The following is a 16,955-nucleotide window of genomic DNA, read 5'->3' on the forward strand; positions in this document are numbered from 1 at the left end:
AGTGGCTAACTCGTGTGTACATATTTTATACATTTTACATTACATTACACATTTTAGACGAACTGAATAGATTCTTCTCATTTAGATTTAGAATAAGGTGTATATAACCATAAATTCGACGTCACACTCCTAGCAGCGTAGGAAAAGCGGTTATCAGGCCTTTTCTTTATGACTTTGGATGTACCTACACACTTAGATTTTATGCCAAGATGGGCACCACCGAGCAGCTTGGTATTTTATTTTGCTGGATCTCAGCGAAAAACTTGCCACGTGGTGAGAAAATTCTTAACTACTGTCTACCAGCCAAAAAGTCTTGACCCCTAAACAACTTTGCCGAAGACAGCAACTTTCTAGCTGATCAAGATCTAGAACTGAATATGCGAGAAAGGCACGTATATACTAGCGCCGCATAGTGAGAAAATTCTGAACCTTTGTCACCCAAAAAAAGATCTTGACTTCCTGAAAAGCTTTGCCGAATACATTTACTTTCTATCTGGTCAGGATCTACAGATATTTTATATGCGAGAATTTCACATGTATAGTAGCGCCGTGAAGTGAGAAAACTCTGAACTACTGTCCACCTGCGAAAAGGCCTTGACTTCATGAACAACTATGCCGAAAACTGTACCTTTCTATCTTGTCGAGAATTCGTGATATTTTATATTAGAATTGCACGTGTACACTAGCGTCGCGTAGTGAGGAAATTCTGAACTATTGAGCACCATGCAATAGGCTTTGACCTCCTGAAAAACTTTGTGAAAGACAGTAACTTTCTATCTGGTCAGGATCTCGAGATATGTCACATGCGAGAATTTCACATGTATACTAGCGCTACGTAGTGAGAAAATTCTGAACTACTGTCTACTAGCAACAAGGCTATGATCTCCTGAACAACTTTGTCGGAGACAGTAACTTTCTATCTGGTCAGGATCTCGATATATTCCATGTTGTAATCAATTAAGTCAAATCCCACAGTTTACGCGGTTTCTATTTAAATTTTCCCTATTATCCGCATTTTTAGGTGCTTACTGTAATCAAAGTTTAGCTTGTTTAGATCAAAACAAGTTTTTTGAGGAATACTCGTTGGTTTCAGATCGATTGGTAACTCAGCAACAAAATGGCAATGGAAAATTTATGTGTGTTGTACAAAGTACAACAGCGCGAGTAACGGAGGGTTAAGAGCAAGAACAAGCTATGGTAAGAACGTTATAGCCAGGAAGAAGAAAATATATACTTAGTAGCTTAGTTTTGTCTACCAACATTAACAGAGCATACTACTGATTGCGTACTGGAATATGTTGTATTATAGAACAAACATATAAGTATGACAAGATGATGGAAAAAAACCAAGATGATAATTATCCAAGATATTCCATCGAAATTACAAGTCACCATGATGGATTTCGCCACATTCCAATCGCACCCATCCCATCCACCGATGAATACAAATGCTGACACTCTCCTATCGATCAAACGGCCATCAATCGGGACAATTGCCATAATGTTATCTCGCGTAGGAAGGCGACATCAGCAGAAATGACATAAATTTATCTTGTTTCACCTCGGAGGCGAAAAGCAAAACCAGAACGCTAAAAGAGACATTCGATCTCCGAAGTAATAAATCCAAAATCATCATAAAACTCACTCCCGGACCAGGGCGACTGACTGTGACTTCTTTATCGATATGCGTATTGCTGAATGCGCGTCACAAAAGAAAAGACCCCCACGTGGTAATAAAGCCTAATCACTTGACATCGGTCGGGGCTGCGATTGGGAGGATGGATTTCCGCCGAGGTGGTGGATCGCAGGGACATTATCATCTTCGGAAGGCCCGATATCCAGCTGCCAGCAAACGGCTTCTCCTGGAGCTTTATGGATGTGACACGCCAACACTGTGGACATGTCCACAGCGCCACTTGATAGGGCTTGGGGAAACATTTTAACACAACTAGCGGAATTCATCATCGGTGAGCTTGGATCAGGACGGACAGTTGGTGTGTGAGACACTCTGTGTTTACAAGCACTAATTATAATAAACATCAAAACAGTTTTATTGACTTCTCCGAACGGAGCAGGGGATGGCGAAGGCCGGAATCATTCTCGATTCATGTGCTCTGTTTCGCTTCTTCGCACGGTCTTGGATGCTGCTGCATATATGAAGCTGGGCGGGTGGAAGAGTAAAAATAAAATAAAAGAGCATTTGAAAGGTTTAGTGACGAGAAGGAGAAAACATGTTCAGCATCATAAATCATTCCAATTTACCGGGACCGGACCAGAGCCGTGTGTGATGGAGATAGACAAAGTTGTTTTTTTTTTTTTTTTTTTTTTTTCATTGGCTCAAACTGGACACCAACTAGTTATGGGAACTGAGATTTTAAGGTGAACCGTAACGAAGTAGAAAATTATCGGACAGCCCCTGCCGAAGCTCATCGAACTGTTTTGTTCAGGACTAACAAATGTTCCTTACTGTTAATCCGATACCGAATTTGGGTGATGGATCCATCCAAATTTGGATCAATATGATCGAGTTCAGTGCTCGGTATCAGTGGAAATTCCAAGTCAGTGACCCAACTTTGGTCAGCGGAGCCACAGAAACACAACAGCAATCATCAAGCTGGGCATGTTACCAATTTTGTTGACACAATTTGCCTTTTGTCACGCGGGTGTCTTCCTTTTGTGCTGCGAACCAGGAGGCCCAGCTTGACAACCGGCACAGCTTCTGTTTCTTCGTCTTCGTTCTTCTTTCTTAGATGCACATTGGAATAGCCGTTGAGGCATCTTCCTTCTTCCACTTCTGCAGTAGTGTGCATCACAGCAGTTCCAATTGTAAGCCTTCAGGTAGGTTTCGCATGTTGAGGGGTGAATTATTGTGATTAAAGTTACGGTTGGAATTGGAATTGCGTACCGTCGGTGAGCAGCTGATCGGGATGGTTCAAGAGATTTCAGAGCATATGAGGTTGGATGAAAAGATAAAAATCGTAGGCGAGAAAATAAGAGCGATAAAGAAGCGTCTTTGAAATGTCTGTTTCTTTTGTTGCGGAAAATATTAAATCGACGGTTCATTTCTGGGGCTCTCGTTTACGCATGGAAGGAAGGGCACGTGCCTCTGAAAATATTTTGGAAGGTTTGCGCTAATTTTTTCGGTTGATGAGGGTGGTGCGTTGCGCACATAATGACTTTTTCAAAGTTAGATAAATGCGGGGTAAATCTATTCGAGAATGTTAAATTTAATGTGCTCAATTCTTCTTTTTTTCCTTGATTTGTTTTCCGTCAATATTGTTTTCCGTGCTGAGCACCAATGCTACCGACGCCAGGGAGGCAGCTCCTACATCTGGTCCCTACCTATCAACCCATCAAACTCATGAACCGGGAACCAACGGCTTTACTTCCCTTGTCTGTAAATAGGCTGCATAAAATTAGCAGAAGTTTTGCGTGTGACGGTGGGGGGGGGGGGGGGGGGGGGTGTAGGTTGGTCATGAAATACATGGGAATTTTCAATGTCAGTAAAAGTCATGTTCGAGCAAAACAGACCTGCTTTTAACGAATTGAACCTAATTGGAATGCATCCATTTACGGCGTAAACGTTAAAAGCAATTAATAAAAAGATAAATTAAGATTACACGACAAATGAGATGAGGTCGACTCAAAGTTGAGATTAGTTCACTCATATTCTTGAAAACATAGTTAACTCATAGACTGAGTAAAACTTTCCGAGCTTTTACAGAAATTTGTTTTCTGATATGAGCAACATCTCGATGTACACATTAAGTTAGTATAAGGAAAAAAGTTCTCATGTAGTTTCCATTGGGCTGCACATTATATTTTTTAGATTTCAATACCTTAGATATCTATTTGAATTTCACATAACATTCATGTGACCACATGAGTTCTATATGATAAATCACTAAAATTTCATTTGACCCATAAGGTTCATGTAATTTTGTGGTGCAATTCCCTATTATGACATCACATGAATGTTATGCGAAATTCTAATGAATATTTTCCTCTGGATATGTGATTTATTCTTTGAGTGCATACTTCTTGAATAAGTAAATTTTTAGTCAATTTTTCTCATATTAGAAAAAATTTATGAGGCTCGGTAAATTTTACTCAGCCTACAAGTAAACTACGGGTGATGTTGTGTGTCCAAAGCGATGCAGGTACTTCCTGAAGCAGCCATGACCAGACAGGAACTGTGTTTCCATCTACCGTTCTGTGCTGCATCTCACTCCTGCTGCCACTTAGCCATCGACACCGTTCTCACCATTTTTCGTACTCCTCTGGTTTCTCTCGTCATATAGCACTCGTAGTCCTACGCCAAGGTGATGCCGATTGGGATCATACCGGCGATAACGCAAACTGCCTCCGTCGAAATGTTTCTGTACGCACTCACGACTCGCATGGCCATGAGGCGTAACGTACTGTTCAATTTTCTTTGGTTCTTCTTCGTTTTCAGCGCTGCATCCCAGGCTGGACCTCCATACCTCAGTATCGATGACGATACACTAGCCAGAAGACGCCTCTTGCTGCTGCTTGGTCCAGAGTTGTTCGGTATGATTCTAGCTATCGCATTGATAGCCTTCGCCGCCTTCTCACATGCGTAGTTGACGTGGCTATTGAAGCTTAGTCGGTCATCGAGCATCACTCCAAGATATTTCAGCACGCATGCTATGGCGTTCTCCCCGACGGTAATTTCTGCTCGCTGAACAGCTTTACAGTTACTGACCAATAGCACTTCCGTTTTGTGGTGGGCTATCTGCAGCTTCCCTCCTTGCATCCAGTTGGAAACCGTGTCGATCGCCTCGGTTGCCAGTATTTCCACCTCTTCCAACGTCTCGCCTACTACCGCCAACACGACGTTGTCCGCAAATCCTACGATCTCGACTCCTTAGGGCAGCTTCAGCGTTAGCACGCCGTTGAACATTGCGTTCCAAAGCGTTGGGCCAAGGATGGAGCCTTGTGGCACACCCGCCGTGATCTGGATTGATTTCTCTCCCATGTCCGTCTTGTAGACTAGAACCCGGTTCTGGAAGTAACTCCTTATAATGCTACACAGGGAATCAGGAACCCTCATTCCATGCAGTGCTTCGGCGATGGCCTCCCAGCTGGCGCTGTTGGATGCGTTCTTCACGTCGATCGTTATCACGGCGCAATATCGATCTCCTCTCCGCTTATGTTTAGACGCTTTCTCAGCACTCTCGACCACTGTCCGAATTGCATCCACCGTTGATCTCCCTTTCCGGAATTCGAACTGCCGCACTGACAATCCATGCTCACTCTCCGTGCATTTCGTTAGCCTGTTGAGGATGATCTTCTCCAATAGCTTTCCGACTGTATCCAGCAAGCATATAGGCCTATACGATGCTGGATCCTCCGGCGGTTTTCCGGGTTTCGGTAACAGCACTAGCTGCTGTATCTGCCATCGGTCCGGGAAGTGACCTTCATCCGGACACTTCTGCAGCACTATCCTGAACATGTCCGGGAACGCCTGGATCGCCGCCTTCAACGCCACGTTGGGGATTCCATCTGGACCGGGAGCTTTCTTCGTCTTCAGTCCTTTCTACCTTTGTCTACCTTCGGTGTTGCCTGCCTCTGCCTCGCCGTACGGTGTAGGTGACCAGGTCATTTGGTCGTGCTTCGGGAAAAGTTCCTCCATGATGACTTTCAGCTTGTCTGGGCACATTTCAACGGGCATCGTTGGACCTCCAATCTTCGCCATCGCAACTCGGTATGCGTCACCCCAGGGGTTGGCATCAGCGTCTCGGCACAGCTCCTTGAAGCAGTTTGACTTGCTCAGCTTTATCTCCTGTTTTAGAGCGGCCTCGAAACACCACCCTTCGCTCTGCTCTGTCTGCATCAGTTCTTGTCCGCTGAACACGCCTTCTGGTTCAGAGACAACTAGCGCGGAGGGTGCTAAGTGCCTCGTTCCAGTACCTCGTCTTCCGTTGTGATCTCATCCAGATCCTTGCACTCGACCACTGACTCCTGCGATAAGGCTCTTACGTTCGCGTCCTCGCAAAGAGATTTTTCGACGAGTTCCTTGAAGGCTGAACTCCTCACCGACGGGTCCTTTTTCAGCTCGAAGAGCATCTTGCCTTTCTGGGTGCGCCTGGTTTTCACCACGTTCTCGCCTAGTTGCTTCAACTCCGGATCCTCTCTCACTTTCCGGAGGAGTGCTGCGTATGTCGTTTTGTCTTTCGCCTCGATATCCAGAGCGTCGCCCTTACTTCTCTCCCTACGATGTCTGCGGTGTTCCTTCTTCTTGACTTCCTTCTTCCTCTCTTCCGTCTTCTTCTTCTTCTCTTCCTCTTCCTCTTCATTCTTCTTTTCCTTCTCCTCCTTCTTCTTCTGTTCCTTCTTCCTTTGTTCCTCTTCCTTCAGTTTTTTCCTCTTCTCCTTCTGGTTTTCGACTTTACGCCAATCACTGTCTTCTCCATCTTCTTGCTCATTGTCCCCGTATACGTCATCACTGTGTTTTTTGGGGTCCTCTTCGTCTCCTGGCGTTTCCCTATCTCTTTTCTCCGGACGTGGATTCGTTGGTCCCTTCGGCGTATCCATTCTTGCAGTTCCCGATCTGCCACAGCAATGCCGGATTTGATGACCGTCGCTAGTAGCTTGACCTCCTTTCAATGCTACCATGTTTATTGTTGCCATACATCAACAGGCTGGCTGTAGCCCAAATGATGTTAATAATACTAATCATAAAAATAATAATAGTAAAATTACATGTCAAATAATCACAGAAAGAAAAACAAAGCAACATGGTCAGAATGTAAAAAAAAACATAAATGGAAATACACTAATTTTCTCTGTCAGTCACTGCGGCCGGCGAAAACAGATGAGAATCTCCGACGAAGCGCATCACGTGTGAGGTGAAAGTCGAATACAGATGCGACTCTATTGAACACACGCTGTAGTCCGCAAATCGCACCATATGCCCCGTAGTTCGTGCGACGCAGTGGCAGTCTCAGCATGAGGTTGTTACGGAGTGGTCGGGGTTGCACGTTTAGGTCAATTTGCCTTAGGATAGCCTCACAATCTATTCGTCCCTGTAGAGTGTCGGCGATAATCAAAGCTCTGTTGGTGTCCCTTCTAATCCGGAGAGGTTCAAGGTTTATCAGTTGGCAGCGACTCTCGTAGCCGGGCAGCCGAAGCGGATCTCTCCAGGGCAGTCTACGAAGCGCAAAACGAAGAAAGCGACGTTGAGCAGATTCGATTCTCTCGGCACCATTGTTGTAATTCGGATTCCAAACCGCAGAACAATACTCAAGCGTCGATCGTACGAGGGAGCAGTAAAGATATTTTAAGCAGTAGACATCGGTGAAATTCTTAGCTATCCTGAAGATGAATCCTAAAGTCCTAGACGACTTATTGATGACATAAGAAATGTGTTGCCTGAATGTTAGCTGTGAATCCAACACCACACCCAGGTCTTTCACCTGATTCACGCGTTCGAGTGTCGTTCCAAGCAGGTCATAGCTGAATACAATCGGTTGCTTTTTTCGTGAGAACGTTATGGCAGAGCACTTTGCTGGGTTCACTACCATTCGATTTAAAGTACACCAACTGGCAAAGACATTAAGCTGATGTTGAAGATTGTGGCAGTCAGCGATCGAGCAAATTCGTAAAAATATTTTGAGGTCGTCTGCATATGCTAATCGAGGTCCTTCGATAACCAGGTTCACGTCGTTGAAGTAGAGTAGAAAAATCAACGGTCCCAGATGGCTTCCCTGCGGTATACCTGATGTGGCAAAGAAGCTAGCTGATTTGCAATCTCCTATAGCAACCATAAGTTGGCGACCAGTAAGATACGAACGGAACCAACTCAAGAGATTACCGCTCACCCCAAGCCTGTCAAGTTTAGCAATCGCAATGTCATGATTCAACTTATCGAATGCCGCGGATAGATCGGTATATATAACGTCCGTCTGTACCCGTTCAGTCATACTATCGGTAATGTAGGATGTGAGGCATAGCAGATTGGTGGTTGTAGAGCGACCGCCAGTAAACCCGTGTTGATCAGCACTCAGATACTGCTTGCTGTGAGAGAGCAACGGTTCCATAATAACAAGCTCGAATAGTTTCGAAACAGCACTCAGCGATGTAATTCCACGATAGTTATCCACGGCTCGTTTGCTTCCCTTTTTGTGGACAGGAAACATGTGTGCACATTTCCAGAAGGATGGAAATATACCACTGGAGAGAGACATCCGGAATAGACGGTGAAGTGGAGTTAACAAGCAAGCAATATGTTTCTTCAAAAACACGGACGGAACTCCATCGGGTCCAGGGTTGAAGGACGATTTGAGCTATGTGTATGTTGTTCTTATCCTTCACGAACACATAGAGTTCATCGATCTTCCTCCTAACCTCCGTCATTTTGGTTCTCCCAAGCTGCAATTCTTGCTGTTTGCCACTGCTGGATTTCAGTGTGAATATTTGGCATGGCACCGCACCTAGCTGCTCTCCTTGGAGTCCATGCTGTTCCACTTGGGGTATGCTACTACTGGAACTCGCTGTGGTCACCTGGTTCGACGCTGGTGATCTCTGCAACTTTCCGCTTCGTGCGAACACGTTCGCTCCTCCGTTTTCACTATCTGGCGTCTTGCCGTCGTCCTTCATATTTTTTTTGGTTTTTTTTCATTTTCGTCTTTTTTGTTTTTTAATATGACCACCATCCGAAAGGACTTGGTCACCTGACCAACTTTGCTCAAGACAGCAACGTTCTATATGGCCAGGTTCTCGAGATACAGTTTATATAGGAAGTTCACATGCACACTAGCGCTGCGTAGTGAGACAGTTATGAACTAATATGAACACCATACAAAAGGACATGATCACCTGAACAACTTTGCTGAAGGCAGCAACGTTCTATATGGCCAGGTTCTCGAGATACAGTTTATATAGAAAGTTCACATGCACACTAGCGCTACGTAGTGAGAGAGTTCGTAACTAATATGGTCACCACCCGCAAGGACTTGGTCACTTGAACAACTTTGCTCAAGACAGTAACTTTCTATATGGTCAGGATCACGAAATATTCAATGTTGGACCTATGATCCATATATTATAGCACCCGTCATAAGTAACATAAAAGTGAAGCGCCTCTAGCGGCGCAGTTCCCAATTAAACCTTATTCCAATGACACAGGCTTGTTGATCTATCCCAGTACAACAACTTTGTCCAAGATAGTATAGCTCTATATATTGAACCAAATGAGATAATCCACCACAGCCCCTATTAGTGAAAATCCCATAAGCTGTGGGTATCCTTATTCGCGGTTCCTTATTCACGCCCCTGTTACCCCGGCAATAAGGATTCCTGACTGTAAACATTGAGTGGCCATTCAATTCTTACCTAAGTCCATTTAGCCTACCACCCCCCCTCCACACCATCAATGTAAGAATGTCTTTCCTTATATGACACTTACGAAAAGTTTGAAATTCCAGTTCCCCCGCCCCCCTAAATGAGCCCGTATATTTTGAATGATTCCTAAAACATAAATCTTGCATTATCAAACAGCATTTAAAGATATTATGTTAAAAAAATTAAGCGAAAACAAATGTCCCGATTTTGTCAGTGTCCCGTTTTTGTCAGCCCTAAATTCATCAGGGGGCTGACAAATTCGGGACATTACAGTACACTTATGGGAGTGTGCTGCATGAGGATAATCAGATGGTGAAGTTGATTGTGAAGTGATGGATTGACTCAAAACACCGGTGGATTGACTCAGAGCAGCGGTATCGAATAGTGTCGAGAATGGAGCTGTGGTTCGGCTGGAACTAACGGCTGAAATCGATGAGGGAGCGGTATACACAAATATAATACTGAGACTCAGAAATGAAACAAACATAACTTATAGCTTACCTGATCCTTTGAAAAAGTTCGTTATGGGGATTACTCTCTGGTTCCCTTTGAATTTTCTCTATATTTTCTACATGTTTACGACAAGGTACTAAACGGCGAAAATGGCTGCTTCGTTCACCACTAAAACTGCATCCGGGGGATGGAAACACACTATCCGTTTCATTCAATTTTTCAGTGGCAGTTACAGATCGGCCAACGTGAGTTGATTTATCCAAACAAACCGTCAAATCGTATGGAAAATGTTCGTTTTGGATACAACATGGCAGCACATTGTCAAATCTATAGCTATGACCGTCTACAGCAGTGAGCGCTCGTTCATGTGGTGGATTTCAAAACGCGCTAATTTCTAATGCGTGTTGCAAAATGCATCGCACGTGAAATTTGATTAAAGATGGAAAACAGTGTGACCATAAACATTTTAAAATTTTCCCTTGATTTCAAAAGTCTGTGAATATCTGTTAAAAACAAAAGTCTGTAAATGTCTGTAACGAAAAAAATGTCTGTGAAAAAATAAAAGTCTGTGAATTCACAGACATGTCTGTGAATCTGGCATCTCTGGCCACTACACCACCGGCGCCGCTTGTACTCTACCCTCTTCAGACCTTCTCTAGCTAATAAATTATCACACTAAAGCTTCATTTTAGATAGCATTTCCAACCAACTCTGAAAATCGTAAACTTCACGTATGAAGTAACATAAAAATACTTTGATTTTTTTTTTATTCTTTATTAAAGAGATTTTTAGCCTTAGGCTAGTTCATCTCTAAAATACTTTGAATGTAATTTTCAATATTTTGATCCAAAATGAGATTATTATATTAATTTTGGATCAAATACAAAGCGATTGATTTCAATTCTGCATATTCATGTAATCAGTTGGCGTGAAATGATCCATAAGTGAAACACATGAATACAATAATTAATTTAAAGGGGAAATGGATGTAATGTCGGCCTATATGCTCATAATTTAGGCCCATATATAAATTCAGCAATCGACTAAATTTTCAATATCGACCAAAAATATCCATTAGTACCGTCTCAATGACGCGTTCATCTAGATAAAATTGATAAATAGCAGCTTTTTAGCGAAGGGCCCAATATTAGATCCATAGGCAAACATTAGAGCAATTTCCCTTATTTTGTGTATTTCAAAAAACTATTTTGACATTTTTGCTTAAAATAAACTTCATACAAGAATTTAAACGTCTGATTCCGATTCAGTGAACCCAAATGCATTATTCACATTTACTTTAAATGCACTGAGAAACTATTAGAACGGATGATCAATTTCATCCCATGTTCACATTTTATAATTAGAGATTAGGAAAATTTCCTAAAAATAAACAATGCATCTAATATGGTATGTAAAATAATAGAGTTCTCCCCTCCCCTAGTAGCACACTTGTCACAAACCGATTGAGGTGACTGCTATAGGATTCATTTTAGTCACAATCAAGTTGCTGCAAATTTGTTTGGCAGATATGCGTGCTACATCGGCTCATTGCTACTCGTGGTTTAATGTCCTATTTTGTGGAAAATTATTTCGATGTTTACGTTAAACAGTGATCAATTTGCCCCTGGCTTACGTTTTTTGAAAATATGAATTCTAAATTTTGATACAACACGAGGAAAGGCAACATTTTTTTTTCAACCCATTATTCTATCAGGAAATTTATTTGTAACCGAAAGAAAGCGCGTAAAGTAAGCCAGCAAAATCAACGATGCAACTCGAAAACCTTGATAGTCCGCATGATAAAACGTAATGTCACTTCAAGCTGATATCTAAAATACACAATTCATGGCAGAGCACCAGTTTTTGGCGCGTTCTCTCCCACTCCATGCTGGCCCGTGTATTTTTATCCGTTGTAATCCCACATCATTTTTCACCACACCAGCGTTCCCAAACAAGACATCCCGTGCCACCACGAGCTGTTGAGATTCTTCTCACAGGCATACGGTGCGGAATTTATGTTACACCGTGAAAGCTTACACGAGAGCTTGAGATAAGATTGTCCGGAGGATCGTAGAACATGATGCATTCGCATCGTTGTGTGAGTGTCATAAGGAGCCAACCCAACCACCATCACAAAGATGTGGATCTGTATACGTCTGGGGAGGAAAACTAGCAGACTGCAATCAAGGGGTCTATCGGCTGTTATGCAGCTGCACACGCTGCGCGCAAGACCTTGATAGGGCAACGATCTAGTGACGATGCGGTGTGGGAGTTTTGCCGGTTACTGTGGGAAAGTTCTGCCCATATGATCAACAATGGCTGCTAAATGGAGGTGTTCAGATTGTTCGGAGCTCAATTCTACTGACGTCAATCAGATCAGAGCGACAGGGAACGGAAAATTCCCTACATGTCATTACCGCTGCCACTTTTATGCGAGGGTGTTTGATGCATCTTTTGAGCAGAGTATCATTTGCATTCCAAGTTTCCAATCATACCGATCAATGTAGGATGCGTGGAAACGTTTAGGGGCTTTTGATACTAAAAATAAATGCGTTTAAGAGTGAGCATCAACGTGAAGAAAAGCAACCCGAGTAGCACACTTGTCGCAAATCGGTCGAGAAACCTTCTATGTGACTTATTTCAGTAGCAATCAAGTTGCTGCTACTCTTTGACACTGAAGTGTGCTACTTGGGAAGTAGCATTTGGAAATGTTTGATTAATAGGCCTGTGTTTCGTCCAGCGGTAATTAAAGATCCTACGTTGTGATTTTTTTTTTTTTTTTTTTTGCGGTTCGATGGATCTCCTCCAAATAGGGTAACGGCGATGGATACTCGACAATCGGAACGTAAACGGACGAAGTAAAAGTCCAGATTACTGCTCTCTGAGGGCAGCGTGCCTCCTCGGCGATTTGAATTCAACTGTGTATATTTTCAGAGATATAGATTACGTTTATTTCGGGTGCTACATTGTTTCAACATTTCAATTGATTAGTCACTTCATCTTTGTTTAATTTGTTATTCTTATTTACGTATTCACTTTTTTTTTTCATCTTTAGAATACCCCTTGGGGGTTTATTTTAGTTAATGGAAAAAAATAATTTGATAACTTTCCTAATTACGAATATTTTAACCTAATTAGCAAGATTGCGTATGATCTCGTGATTTGATCTCAGACAGGCGTCTCTGAACCTTTCGATGATTAGCATACTCTGCTCCTCCAATGTCAGACAACCAGCCAAGTGATGGATCTCAGAATTTCGAGTTCGTGGGAGACTGTTGAGGATCATCCTAAGGATCTTGTTCTGTATCCTTTGGAGTTTAAGGTGGTGGCACTTTACACGTTCCGTACTCAATGGTGGAGAAGATGATTTGCTTGTGGACAGCAAGCTTGTTTTTAAGGGGCATGGTGAACTTTCTGTTGATAAGTGGGTAGAGCGACCTAATCAAGATGTTGCACTTGGTGGATGTTTTGTCCATATGGGAACGGAACAGCAATTTGCTATCAAGGGTGAGACCAATGTAGACCACTTCACTTTAACTGACATAATCCCAAGCCATCGAAACTTCCCCAAGGTACCAAGGCTGCAAAATGCGTGTCGATTCATAGTTGACATGGCTGGTTCTCAGCAATGCAATGACCCATGGTTTTGATTCAGCCACCAATCAAAAGATATGGCTATCTAATTTTATTTTGAATAGATAGAAACCCAATTGGACCTGTGGTTGGCCAGCCGGAACGGAAAAACCCGGAAAAGTCCCGAGCAAAATGCGTGTCGATTCATGTTGACATGACTGGTTCTCGGCAATTTGGTTACCACATCTTAATATTGAGTCACTACTTGAAAGGTATAACTATCTACTTTCAAACGGAATAGAGAAGGAACCGATTGGGGTTGTGGGTGGCCAATCGGAACGATAAAACCCGTGAAAGGTGGCTCTGTGGAAATTCGGATTCACCGGGAAAATGGTCAATTCCTGAAAGTAGACCTAGATATTTCGCGAGCATAGAGGAAATATACCATCACCATATCGATTTTGCAACCAAGTGGCCAGAAAACGGTCTTCTGGATATCCGGAATCACCGGCAAATTAGTCAATTCCAGAAAGTAGACCTAGAGATAAGCGATTTTTTCTAACTTGCATATAATCATTAGCATAGAGGAAATACGACATCAACATATCGATTCTGCTACCAAGTGGCCAGAATACGGTCCTCTGGATATCCGGAATCACCGGGAAAATAGTCAATTCTTAAAAGTAGACATGGAAATCGGTGCTTTTTTAAAAAATGTGAAGAACCCTAAGTTAAGAAGATATATCTCAGTGACATATTGATTTGGTCCCCCGGTGGCCATTAAATGCCTTTCTGGATATCCGGATTCTCCAGGAAAATGATCAATTCCAGAAAGTAGACCTAGAGATCCGTGATTTTTTCCTAATTTGCATACAATCATGAGCATAGAGGAAACATACCAACACCATATCGATTTTGCAACCAAGTGGTCAGAAAACGGTCCTCTGGATATCCGGAATTACCGGGAAATTAGTCAATTCCAGAAAGTAGACCTAGAGATCCGATATTTTTTCTAAATTGCATACCATCATGAGCAAAGAGAAAATATGCGATAACCATATCTATTCTCCTAATGGATAGCTAGAAGGTGGTCCTGCGGATATCCGGATTTACCGGGAGAATGGTAAATTCCTGAAAATAGACCTAGAGACCCGCGTTTTTTTTAGGAAATGTGAAAAAACCCTTAGTTGAGAAGATATATCTCAATGGCATATTGATTTGGTCCCCCGGTGGTTATTGAAAACTTTTCTGGATATCCGGATTCATCGGAAAAGTTACCTATTTTCAAAAGTATTCCTAGAGATTCGTGATTTTTTCCAAAATACATACACTCTTGAGTATAGAGGACATGTATCACCACCATAGAGATTCTGCACTGGGTCGCCAGAAAACGATTCTCAAGATATCTGAAATCACCGGAAAAGTAGTCATTTTCTGGAAGTGGATCTAGAGCTCTGCGATTGTTTTGGAAAATGCATAAAGCCCTTAGTTGAACAAATATATCTCAGCACCATATTGATTCGATCTCCCGGTAGCCATAAAGTGCGCTTCTGGATATCCAGTTTCACCGGCGAAATGGTCAATTCCTTAAAGTTATCCTAGTGATTCGCGATTTTTCTAAATTGCATGCAAGCTTGAGCATAAAGGAAATATGCCATCACCATATTGATTACACTAGTTTACAGCATATATGAACTTTGTACGCTAATGGTCATTTCCCATGTCAATATCAGTAGGATAATTTTTGAGATATAGCTAAAAAACTTAAAAGAATGTGTTTACTAAAATACAAATATCTCCGATTGTAATGAAGTTATATTAATTATTTTAACGCCAAACTAAAGGTGATTAAATTTTCTTTTGATTATTTAAAAACCATTTTTGAGTGAGTTTAGTGGTACAACCACTACTTACATTTTTAATTACACTGTTAAAAAACTTAACAAAAAAAAAATTTCTAGGAAAAATGTAAAAAAAATAAAAAAATAATAATTAAAACAACAATACAACTAATCTCACTGACAACTGCAGTTCAATTGATTGAAAGAAAATCTTCTTTTCTTTAAATTGGTGTTAAAATAATTTGTATAGTCTCATTACAACCGGAGATATTTGTTTTTTAGTAAACAAACTTTTTTAGAGTAAGTTTTCATTTTTAGCTGTATCTCGAAAACTATCCTACTGAGATTTTATTTTTTACTAGATTTTTGGATTCAGCACACGATTGGTCAAAGATTCAAGTTGATTTTTTTTTTTTACTTTTATTTGTAAGCTAGTGTTATGGTGACCAGAAAACAGGATTTCCGGAATGACCGTAAAAGTGGTTATAGAACTCTGGGATTTTTTACAAATTGCACAGTGCCTTGTGTAAAGTGGAGAAATCTCAGCACCATGTTAATTCAAACACCTGGTAGCCATAGAACACATTTTCTAATATCCAGATTCTTCGTAAAAGTCGTCATTTTTTGAATGTGTGCCTGGAGCTATGATTTTTTCTATACAAAATGTTCCGAATCCTGAGCATAATTGACATGGTAGTCACCTTAGACATTCGGATTCCTCTGATATGTGGTAATTTTCTGAATGTGGTCCTGAGTTAGGGCCTGTTCATAAACTACGTAGACAGTTTTTTTGGGATTCTTGACCCCCCCCCCCTCCCCCTGCGTAGAAAATTGTCCATATAATTTTTTTTGAATTTGTATGGGCCGTGGATAATTGCCAACCCCCCCCCCCCTAAACTGTCTACGTAGTTTATGGACAGCCCCTTACCTGCTGTTCTAATTTTTTGTTCATTACGCTATATTAAATTATTTCACGGAAATAACACATATTCGTTATAGGGTAACACAGAAGAGCTTTGCATCTTCTGTCCAAAGTCCAAAATGCATGGTATCATGAATGAGGCTGAAATATCTAACCAAAAATTATTATCTCTTATTTTATGGTTTTGCTTCTATTCATAAAAAAACACATTGAAAATTTCTCAGTGCCATCATTCACAGCATTCCTCACATCTATATTCAATGTGCATGATCGATGTGCAGAGCAAATGGTGTTTCCGCAAGTGTTACATTTTACTCGACATTTTGATGAGTTTTCCGTACATGAATAGCTTAAGTAATCTGACTTGACGGTTCTTGGTCTTAAGTTTTCTCCTTCACAATTGATGCAAACATAATACGGTTTTTGCAAGCTGTGACGCTGAAACACCTGAAAATTGCGTGAATTACACTTCCTTAAATGGTTTGACCGAGTGCAGGAATTTAAGGAAGTGCAGGGAACTTTTGCAGGAATAATTTAAAGTCTCTTTGTAATTCAGTATGCGCTCCTCTTTTCTTCGATTTTTGCTGTCACGATGTATCCAGATATCCTGAGGATCGTTTTCTGGCCACTCTGAAGCAGCATCGATAGGTTGATGGCATATTTCCTCTATACTCAAGATTGTATGCAATTTAGAAAAAAAAAATCGCGGGTCTCTAGGTCAACATTTAAGAATTGACTTTTTTTCCTGGGATATTCCGGATATCCAGGGGACCGTATTCCGGCCACTTGGTTGCAAAATC

General features: G+C 41.6%; 2 protein-coding genes across 2 annotated transcripts in view; one reads left to right on the top strand and one right to left on the bottom strand.

Annotated features, from left to right (window-relative positions):
* LOC135709888 (leucine-rich repeat-containing protein 58-like) overlaps positions 1–12,257 on the top strand; it is a 302,215-nt gene extending 289,958 nt beyond the window's left edge. Inside the window, exon 2 of the mRNA XM_065232337.1 lies at positions 12,246–12,257. The gene's annotated coding sequence lies outside the window, so the exon portion shown is untranslated. The remainder of the gene's footprint in view (positions 1–12,245) is intronic.
* Positions 5,914–6,639, bottom strand: LOC135709903 (uncharacterized). Its single transcript, XM_065232350.1, has one exon. The coding sequence runs from the start codon at positions 6,637–6,639 to the stop codon at positions 5,914–5,916; it is 726 nt and encodes a 241-aa protein (XP_065088422.1).
* Positions 12,258–16,955: the final 4,698 nt, after the last annotated feature.

Source organism: Ochlerotatus camptorhynchus, unplaced genomic scaffold (genome assembly GCF_037179485.1).
Source record: "Ochlerotatus camptorhynchus isolate MF236.1 unplaced genomic scaffold, CSIRO-AGI_Acam_v1.1 ptg000367l, whole genome shotgun sequence".
NCBI lineage: Eukaryota > Metazoa > Arthropoda > Insecta > Diptera > Culicidae > Ochlerotatus > Ochlerotatus camptorhynchus.

What these genes read in the sequence shown, in the direction of transcription:
- LOC135709903 (XM_065232350.1), bottom strand. Translation starts at nt 6,639, where the DNA reads ATGGTAGCATTGAAAGGAGGTCAAGCTACTAGCGACGGTCATCAAATC.